The following is a 10,686-nucleotide window of genomic DNA, read 5'->3' on the forward strand; positions in this document are numbered from 1 at the left end:
GTTGCTCGAGGGAAATTTTATCGTTAGGACATCATGGATCATGCCTATTGCTTAGTACAGTCCAATATCCAATAGCTTAGACAAGGCCTCTAAAAAAAGGATACACAAGTGTCAATAGCTGCATGGAGAACCATTTAGTTTCATAGAAAGAAAAAAAAGATGTTTAGTTTTCAGTAAATATGTCATTGAAACTAGTTTTCCTACAATTCTTACCAAAAGCTTCCTAAAAAGAGATGTTTAGTTTTCAATAAATATGTCATTGAAACTAGTTTTCCTACAATTCTTACCAAAAGCTCCCTATGCCATTCTCCTACACCTTTGACATGTCTGATTTGAGACCCCAGAACACCCCTTCCCTTTTCCGATTTATAAGTATGAAAAATTTTATAACCAATTCAAAAATGATTTAAGGGATATAACTTCAAGAACAAAAACACTCCCAAAGTGAGACTAAATTTCCCAACAAGTGTTTAAATTTGTTTATCAACATCTACACAATGATCTTAAATATACTAAGTTGAAGTATGCCAAGAAGCTAACAACAAACACCTATGATACATGGCAATAAATGAGGTTTGGGTTGCCAGGGCATATGCCCGGGTTCGAGTCTTTAGGGTGGCCACTTTGCGCAAATAATACTGAAAGTTAGGGTCAATACCAATCTCAGCCCTCCTAGGACCCCACATAGGCAGGACCAGCACTGGGTAATGGCCCTAACGGAGCCTCTAAAGAAACTACTTTCACATTATCAGATACCACAATAACTTGCTATATCTGAAGGAAACTAGAAAAATATATGAACCCAACGCTTTCACGGGACCATGTTTAAACAATATTGCCCATCTCATTCAGTGTGGTATTCACACAATGTGGAAACTATCTTCAGCAGAATGATAAGTGGGTTACAGGCAGGGTTTTAAAACTGGGAATCAGTGACGGAAACGGTCAATGATGATTCCGATTCAAATCAGGTCTGAATCGGCTTGAAAAAACCCTAGAATCGGTAGATCCCTGGAATTTTCCAACGATTCTGGAGTTTTTTTCTTTTTTTTTTTTTCCAGAATCAGCCATATCAAATTGCCAAAAATCGGGATCCATATAAGCCAATTCAGATATGAATCAGCCAATTTGCGATCCATTTCACCAGTTTTTGAAACCCTGGTTACAGGTCTTATCAAAGAAAACAAGGATGAATGATATACATCCTGGATGTCTGTTGTAACAATGATCAGATTCCTATTGGAAAGCTGATAAACCAAATTCAGATAACACTGCTAATTTGATTAATAATTTATGAATATGCATAAGCATTTGCCTACCCAAAAGAAGACATCACAAGGCTACCAATTTAAATTCTTGACCGGAAATTAAACTCTGTGATTTAGAGGACCTGTACATCACTTCTAAGCAGCCTTTAAGATTTCTCTTCATCTGACTGAGAACATGGCCCAGGGGCAGAATCAACGAAGAACTCCTCAACTGACAACAAGGTAGTTATTACATAAGGTAGGACCCACAAAAAAAGACTTGCAGAATTAAGCAATATATCATTACCTATGTCATCTTGCTCTGAAGAATCAAGCAAAATGTCTGAATCCGATGGCAACAAAGGAGAGCCAGGAAAGTTATCCAGGGCCCCAAGATCTACGAAAAATTCAAATATCAGAATTTAAATAAAAAAAGTTGGGGGGGGGGGGGGGGGAGTTAACATTTACATTTGTCATTTCTATGTTCCTCCTACCATTTATCAATGGCCTGATATTGTAACAAAGCCAAACATTCAAGTCTGGTTTAATGCAGATAAAAGTCTTGCAAGATTACCTCCCAAGTTCGACAGATCTGCTGTAAGATCTGAAAGGCTGAAATTCCAAGGGATCTGAGCCAATGATTGAAGAAAATCCCTAGAATTTCCTGCTCCACCATCTGGTCCTAGTTGTAACCCTACTGAACTTGTGACATCGGATGTAAACGCTGTGTCCAATGCTGACGACTCTACACCCATTCCTGATATCTCTGATGGGGCGAAGGGAAAATGACCATTGGATGCAACTGAAGGAGGACTCACATCCATCTCTGACATGGATAACATGGCACTACTGGGAGGGATAACTGGGGTGATTTCAGCTGCACTGTTCTCCATCACCCTACTTCCAAGGACAAGGGAAGTTCCATCAGTAAAGCTTTAAGTGGGCAAAACAAATGACATATGGATAGACCAGTGGTGCCATATTCAGGATGTTCTGATCATGGCAAGTCAAATTTATCCTTTTACCTTATGCCTCGTATTCTATATCATACATTCCTCAATCCTCACAGTATTAACTTTTTATATCAAGGACTCCTTGATGACGTACCTTGATAACATGTTAAACACCAACCAGTGGTGCAAGATATAAGGATAAAATGTTAAACTTTCCAAGTGAAGACATACCTTGATTTACATGTCAAACACCAACCAGTTGTGCAAGATTCAGGAATAAAATTTACAGTGTGCTATTAATCACATACAAGGGTTTTCCCCAATTTCTAAGGAAAAACAAAATAGCAAAGGACCGAATCCAGTGGCTTTGGTCTATTTATTTTGGCTTTAACCAAAGGTTTATTGATAAACGAACACAAACTAGGGAACTAGGTGGTTCCATGCAAAAAGTTAGTCAACAAGGATGCTTCAAAACTAAAACAATTTTTTTGAGTGACTAAAGAAAGGGTTGTTGCAAAAGCTATTTCACAAATTTGACTCAAGCAAGGGATAAGTCCTGCTGTCAGACATGAAATTTGACATACTCATGCCAGAATTAATTCAGTACAAAATACAGTTTCATTCACTTAACCCCCACCCCGAGGGGGAAAAAAAGGAATAGTTCATTCAGTAGAAAACAAGAATGGAGATAATGGAAATACTTAATGATAACAAAAAAATTTCGAAACAGAAGTAAATAAATTGTTGACCCCTCTAAGCAATGTCATGGGTTTGAACTTCGAAAATTACTACCACCACCACCCACATGCACATGTAGATTCAAATAATTTGATCACTTTCCATAGTGATTATAGAATTACTTATGATATGAAATGACCTTAAACTATGCCTAAAGTAATGATGATATGCAAAAGTAACAGAATTAACTTCATGAACTACACACACACATGCACGCACAAACACATACATACCCACAAAATTGGTCTCATTCATAACACTACTATAGATTATTTTTATGACAAATTTTAGACCATCCCTAACCAAGAGATATTACTCCCTTGGTAACCCCAAATTTTAAGGATAGACGGCTAAAGCATTAACACCCCTGGCTTATTTTACTTCAATATTGTCCTTCCATTGCTTATATAAATTCTCTTGAATTTTGTCTTTAAAATTGCTTGTAGTAATAAATGCAAGGATTTATGTGTTAAACATTTTAAAAGTTCATTACTAAGTGTGTGAAACTGACACAATTATTGGGACAGCTAAAATGGGATGGACGGTCATTGTTGGATGGAGTAAGCAAAGGCAATGTAAGTAACTAAGTTACATGTTTGCATAACTATAAATAATTTCCTCTCCCTTACTTAAGTGAATATAATTATTTATACCAATATAGGATACAGATTTAATTTCTGGAATATTTGAAAGAAAAAATGTTGTATACCCCCATAGTTCCTGAATCGTATTTTGGGCCTTTGCCCAGTCTAGCAGCATGGGTCCATGTCTGAGTCTAACAATCATATTTCATGCCCCCAAAATTAACGATGATAAGTAATGGAGTTAGGTAGACAGAATGAAGTTATTTACAAGAAAAAGATCAAATGAAGTGGAGATGTAAATGACTTCTCACTCATTCCCGGAATTCATTCGAATGGGATGGAGATTGCCTGCGGCAGGAACTCCGTTTACTACATGGCAGCTGGATAGCCCACAGCCTATCGAATCAAGATGAGGTTGGCCTGTTGCTGTAATTGTAGGCTGCTGTAGAACTGGATACCCTATAGGTAAGTTGTTAACTGCACTGCAAACAAGCTGGCATTGAATAAAAATGATAATAGTAAACTTTATAACTTTAAAAGTTAGACTACCACAGAGTTTTCATAGATGATAAGAGCGCCTTATAATTAGAAAATCAAAAGATGAAAGGGGCCAAACACCTAAGTTCACATAATCACAAGATAAAAATTTTGTTCATCTCTGCAGATAATTCAACCTTAACAAAGATCGGAACCGAACCATCACATGGCTAACAATCCTTACCTCATTGAGTATGAGAACATTAGATAAAGGGACGAAACACCTAAGTTCACATAATCACAAGATGAAAGGGGCCAAATACCTAAGTTCACATAATCACAAGATAAAAATTTTGTTCATCTCTGCAGATAATTCAACCTTAACAAAGATCGGAACCGAACCATCACATGTCTAACAATCCTTACCTCATTGAGTATGAGAACATTAGATAAAGCGATGAAACTGTAAACCATGTGTTAATAATGTGAACCGCATGCTAAGGGGTGTTTTTGTTATTTATTTATTGTTGGACTGATGTGTAATTATGTTACATAAGTCTGTCCTTTACTGTAATCACTCCCTATTTGGTATTTTATAAATACATAGTGGAGGGTCATGGTTAGGGTATTCTGTTCCTACCATGAACTTCTCCTTTTCTCCCACCATCTCTCTTCTCATCTTCTTTCTATTCTGTTACATGTGTATGTACTGATTTCTTTTTCTTGGTATTGTTCCACCCTAAATATGAAGTTCCTATCAAATTAAATGGATGGGGAACCATAAAATTGTCAAAATAAAGGGAAACCACAAAGAACGTAGAATCCCTAGCTTGCTAAATCAGGTTTTCCTACCCAATACAAGTCACTTCATGCAAAAAACTAGTGAAAAACAATTCACCAAGAGCCTTATGCTTCGAAGTTTCGGTTCCATTTTTTTGAATAATTCAGATGCAGTTTAGTAATTTTAATAACTATAATGGACCAGTAACCTGGAAAAAAAGGTTGTTGCTAATCTATTTAAGTACCCTTGGTATATTAGTGCTTTTCAACGCAATGGAAACTTTGAAATGATAACATACCAGGCATGGGATAAATCCCATTCTGTATAGGGGCCAATGGAACTTTTGGAAGTACAGGGTTCTTCATCAGATGGTACTGGTGATCAAGTAAATGATTGAACAGAATGATCTGTTTCTTCAGCTTTAGCCTAATGTAATAGGCCCTGAAAAAGTCAGCATTTTCTTCTTCCAATTTCTGCCATACTGAAATAACACCAGGGATGGGGGAGAGAGAGAGACATCAGAAGTCAGAACAGAGTCTTGCTATTGAAGATATGCAAAAAAAAGTTGAAGTCTTAGCATGTAGAAAGGATTAACTGTTCTCAAGGGTATACTACCTGAATAGAGAAGACACAGCTACATTGGCCTTTCTATTTTTCCTTTTTCTTTTTTTTTTTTTGGGGGGGGGGGGGTGTTTGCACTTTAAACACACCAATTCAGAATTCCGGGCATTCTCTTAAGAATGTTATTAATGTGAATAACACAAGGTTTCTTTGTTTTTTTAAACCCTTCGGATTGGCTGTAGTCATTTTTTTTTTGAGATAAGGGAAAGTATTATCCTTATATCCCTGGACCCCCTCCCCCCATCCATCCCCCAATGTAAAGGTGGCTTCGATCCCAAGACCCTTACCAGCTGCACTTCTGGCACCTTTCCTTGTCAAGTTTTGTGGTGCACCTTAATTGATAAATCACCTCAATTGGCCAAGCGTATAGCTTTGTCTTGCAGCCAACTTTTGAATTTTCTAATAAAAGAATGGATTTAAAGAAAGAGTTTCAATACCACACAGTGCTTTCCTCCAGTGCCTTTAATTTGAGAAATCAACTTGGCTGATATTGCAAGGGGAGAAAAGCAGCACCTGGTGGACCATATAACCACGGAAGACTATGCCAATTGACATGCATTAGATACTAAGGATTCTGTGTCAGATGGATGATTCAGAACAGCAAATCACCTCAGGCCCATGCAGCCATTCTAACTGCCATTTGCCCGCCAAGTATTTCAGCAGTTTCAACTTCCAACTTACTCCCCCACCCCCCCACCCCCAAAAAAAATAGTTTCTTTTAATCCGTGAAGCTTTGCTGCTGCTAAAAAGGTTGGTTGACTATTGTAATAGATTAGGCCAACTATTAAAAGCTTGCGCACTCTGTACAACAGCTTGTGGTTTTGCCTTGAAGAGCACTTCCAGAGGAAATAACAATGATGGGCAAACTAGTAGAGTGAAACTTCAGGTTCAAAAACTGAGTGGACGAATTTCTCTATTTTCTTTTTTCATTTAACTGTCCCTTGTTTTTGAAATAAATTATTATATGAATATCATTTCATCTACATACATTCATCTCCATTACATGACGTAGAAATAGTAATTACTGTGATTCAGCCAACAACATTTAGTTGTGACAAGGCTTAGCTGAGTTGAGTTGACTAGAAATAAATCCAAGTAAGTTACCCAGATTTGTAAATCCAGGCTCTATTTTTGCTCGATGCAAGAGGGTCTTAACCACCTCATCTCTATTCATATACAATTGTAAGCACCGTTCTATCAAATTCTGGACCTGCAAACCATTTAGGAGTTGAATTATAGCAGGAATGGTCCAGTTGACTTCCATCTTGAAAATAAACATCAAGCATACAAATCAGAAACAGAAAATTAAGAATAGATTGTCTTACAAATTCAATATCTTGACGTGAAACCTTCCTGTTATCATTTCTAGAAAGGGGTATTGAGCTTGAGTCTGCTCTAGGAGCCTCAGCTGTTGTATTATTCTGTTGATCACTGTGTGACTCATGTGATACTTGTGTCGAGGATTGTACTTCTGGTGTGCCCTGTGAATCCTGTGGAAGTTTTCTTCAACTTAGGGGTATGGAACTAAAGTAAAAAAGTTCAGAGGGAAAAGATAAGAAGAGGCAAGAAAAAAATAAATTAGCATACAGGCATGCCTAGATCGTCTAATATGAATTTAAGTCAAATATATTTTGTTCTAGTCACACAAGAACCTAAGGCTCAAAATTTCCATTTTCTTTTTTTTATTTTACAATTTTCAGTTAGTTCTAACATTACATAATATTAGGTTATTTGTTGCAGCATATGCTTTCAGCTAGCAAGAATTAAAAATCTTCATATCAAGTATTCAATTTAATTTGGACCAGTAACAAGTTCACTCCTCAAGAATAATATGGCATTATTTTTCACACAAGTAATTCAAATATCAACAAGAGAAGGTTTAGAAACAGAAAAGATTTAAAGGCTCAATAAATTAATTGGTCTAAAGAAGATCAAGGTAAAAATATAAGACTGCCACCTGTAAGGTCTTCATTTCATTCAATGAATGCTGCTAGCATTCTCTATGGTCAGTTGAGATATCATGATGCCGCCATTGTTACCAAGATCAGATCATACATGAATCAAGTCTCATATTATCAAAAGTTTCTGCAATAATCACCTGCAAAGGAGGAGACAGGAGTTAGGAACTCATATGGAATATGGGCGACCTACTTGAACTATGATATTCCACTGAAGATTAGCTTCTCAAATGAAAGCTATTGAAAGAATACCAAAATCAGAGATTCAACTTTCTAGGTATGGTACAGATCTATACTAGGAAATACTACTTAAGGAAACTAAAAAAAAACTTATTTTCCCTAGCTAGTTATTCCAATTCAAGTTTCTGTTCACAGATTTGACTGAAACCAAGACTGAAGAAAGTGTGAATGCTACATATTCCAGAAGTTGTAGAGGGTGGGGCAGTTGGGGGACACTCTGCCCATTAGGTAATCTTCAGAGCTGTGTGTGTGTGTGTCAAGTTTAGAGTTCTAAGTGCAGGATTTTTTAAGTGTTGCATGAGCTCTTCTTACTAGATTCTGCATGAAATAGTGGCACTCAGCAGATTCCTCCAAAACTTCTGGATCCTTTTTCTTTTCTTTCCTTGTTTACTCAAGCAGAACACAAAGGCTGTTTTGACAGAAAACCTCCATCCCATATCATATTAACTAATATACCATGAAAACCAAAACAAGAAGATGTATGATGGAGACAAAAGCAAATCATGATAAATGAAGGAACATCCAGTGGAAATAACATTATATAACCGGGATATTCCAAAGGAGTTAATCCTGCATTCCTGCTAATAATCGTGAACAAAAGATCTGTTCCTACATACAAGAAACACAGAAAGAAGTGAAATCAAGTTGGGACACCAAAACAACCAAAAAGGGTAAGTTTTCTCCTACATAAAGAGGTTTCATAACACATGAAATGTAGGATGAGAAGTAAAGCGATCACAGAATCTCAAACAACACTCAATAAATTCAAGTACAGGAATGGAAACAAGATACCAGTTACAAAACCATAAATCTCCAGTATCAAATTAGTATATAAAGAAATTGCACAGTACAGGGAAGTATCTGACTCCGTATAGTTTTTATCTTTTATGACAGTGAATTTTCTAGTTCTCTATAGGAGGGGGTTGGAGTGCATGAAAGCAAATTAAAAGACCAAGGTCATACGAACTCCAGAGCTCGCACAAATCAGTGATTGTTCACTGCTTCCACACAACCAATGCCGGCCAGGAGAAAGAAAAATAAAATTAAAACAAACTACAAAATTAACATATAAGACGAAAATCAAACTTTTAAGCAGCATAAGTATCCAAGCAAAACTAGATCTGCCAAGCATTTACCTTCAAGGAGCCTCTCAAAATCTCCAAAGTCCAAAAAAACAAATAGAGCACTTTATGTCGACAAGTTTTGAAACCCTAACTCGTTGGAGCTCCCGATTCGTGAAACATGCAAGAGAAATCAAGCTCTTCAATACTAGAGACTCGAATCCGCAGAAAACCAAACTGAAACTTTAACTTACAACTTAACGGGAGGGTTCATGGTTGCTCTACTTTTTCGCCATTGAAGTTCTGCTAGAGCTTCCTGAGCTTCTCTCCTCATAGAATGTGACAATATTTAAATCAAATCAAGGGGGAGCAAAATTGACGATTCTGTACCTGAAATCATGAGACCTGAGGTTAATAATAATGCTTGTTCTGTACATGATTTTCCTTTCCTTTTTTGTCATGAAAGGTCAAAGGTTTTCCTTTTCTTTTCTTCTTTCCAAATCATAAATAAATAGTATGAATTTAATTGTCTTTCTATTTATGAAAACTCTGGCTTACACAACGGCTTCGGCTTTTGTCGGCTCAGTTCAAGCAAAGCTTCTAATGCAGAATGGCTGATACGGACTCTGGTTTGAGGAATCGGAATTGAATAAATTGATTTGGAACGAGTTTTCTAGGAACTTTTTTGGCCGATTCTAGGGTGTTTAGTGGCGACCGATTCCAATTACCCAAATCCTAGATAGGATTCCCAAATCACAAAGGCCACAGAACTTAAAAAAGAATTTACTCATCCTTTGGACCTGCCCATGTCACAATAACTTGGGTTCTATTGGCTCTTCAAGCAAGCTTTCTAAGTGGTCTCTTGTCAAAAGCAGGGTTTTAATACATGATATCGGTTGTGATTGATACTAATACGATATCGTATGATCGGACCATTTCGGGTTCAAAGCGCAGCCAAAATATATTTTGATCCCTAAAATCTAATATGGATAAATTCAGCTAGATTGGAATCGAGCCCGATACCAATCTAAATCGCTAATCTGGCGGATTCCATCCCGATTTTTAAAGCCCAGAATTGGATTCCTCTATATGACTATATATGTACCACCATGTGTTAAGTATCAAAAAAAACATTTTCTTTTTTTTTTTTTGTTAGTTTTTCCTCTTTAATTTTCACGTGGTACAAAAGCCGGCTCATGACGGCTCAAGAGTCGAACGTGGCCTGTGGTACGAAGGTCAATGGGCAAAGAACAGGACACGTGCCAGAAATGAAGCGGGCGATCGTGGCCTCTGGATGGCCGTTTATCGGAGGGGTTCCCGCGGGACATACTTATAGTGTCGTTTGGGGAAAGAACGAATTTGAAAATTCCCGCTAAGGTTGTCTTGACGTTAACGTTAGTGCCTTCTTCAGTTCTTCTTGAGTACTAAACCAAATTTCAATCATGTAAAGCTTTGACCGTTGGTTGGGTTGGGCGTGGTTTCTGGCCTTCTTCTTCAGGCCCATGTCGTGTGGGCCTTTGGTCCCTTCCTTCATTTTATTATTATAATAATTATTATTATTGGTATTCATAAAAAAAAATTCAAACCTAATTAGTGCTTGAACATTCTAGAACATCAAAATACAAAAAAATAATTATGATTTACTATATAATGGAAGAAAATACAACGAAAATCTCTCGAGAATACCAAAAAGTTGTAGCAAAAATTATTTCCTAAAAAACCTAACTCAAAAATACCCAAAATTCATTTGTTTCATTTATTTACACAACGAGATGATAAAACATATAAATACTCTTCCAAGTCCGATCGATTCATCGATCGTACTGTATCACGAGCTCCAGGCTTGGGCTTATCGGCCCAATCCCTTCGCTACCATCACAAATCTCATAAAATTTACCATTTAATTTACCATAAAAAAATGTTGAAGCAAGTCAATCGTCAAAATGAGTACAAGAATTCGAGACATGCACACATAACTATCGAAGTGAGGTAGTAGATCTCTCTCTGTCATCCCCCACCCTCTCAA

General features: G+C 37.0%; 1 protein-coding gene across 3 annotated transcripts; it reads right to left on the bottom strand.

Annotated features, from left to right (window-relative positions):
- Nucleotides 1-1,216: 1,216 nt before the first annotated feature.
- LOC122664320 lies at nucleotides 1,217-8,901 on the bottom strand. Of its 3 annotated transcripts, XM_043860093.1 has the most exons (9): nucleotides 8,736-8,901; nucleotides 7,359-7,499; nucleotides 6,727-6,891; nucleotides 6,506-6,611; nucleotides 5,079-5,261; nucleotides 3,834-3,999; nucleotides 1,822-2,147; nucleotides 1,555-1,644; nucleotides 1,217-1,479 (listed from the first exon to the last, which is right to left on the bottom strand). In XM_043860093.1, exons 2-9 carry the CDS (start codon nucleotides 7,371-7,373, stop codon nucleotides 1,415-1,417), a joined length of 1,116 nt encoding a protein of 371 aa, XP_043716028.1. In that variant the 5' UTR covers nucleotides 7,374-7,499; nucleotides 8,736-8,901; the 3' UTR covers nucleotides 1,217-1,414. The 3 variants fall into 3 exon arrangements, with proteins under 3 accessions (XP_043716028.1, XP_043716030.1, XP_043716029.1); XM_043860095.1 differs by lacking the exons at nucleotides 5,079-5,261; nucleotides 8,736-8,901 and having other exon boundaries at nucleotides 7,359-7,597; XM_043860094.1 differs by lacking the exons at nucleotides 1,555-1,644; nucleotides 8,736-8,901 and having other exon boundaries at nucleotides 7,359-7,586.
- Between the last annotated feature and the right edge of the window lie 1,785 nt (nucleotides 8,902-10,686).

Source organism: Telopea speciosissima, chromosome 6 (assembly GCF_018873765.1).
Source record: "Telopea speciosissima isolate NSW1024214 ecotype Mountain lineage chromosome 6, Tspe_v1, whole genome shotgun sequence".
Lineage (NCBI taxonomy): Eukaryota > Viridiplantae > Streptophyta > Magnoliopsida > Proteales > Proteaceae > Telopea > Telopea speciosissima.

Coding starts and splice junctions, on each gene's coding strand:
- LOC122664320 (XM_043860093.1), bottom strand. Junction 4,000..5,078: donor TGGGATTTATCCCATGCCTG/GTATGTTATCAT, acceptor TTTGCAGTGCAG/TTAACAACTTACCTATAGGG. Junction 1,645..1,821: donor AGATCTGTCGAACTTGGGAG/GTAATCTTGCAA, acceptor AATTTTTCGTAG/ATCTTGGGGCCCTGGATAAC.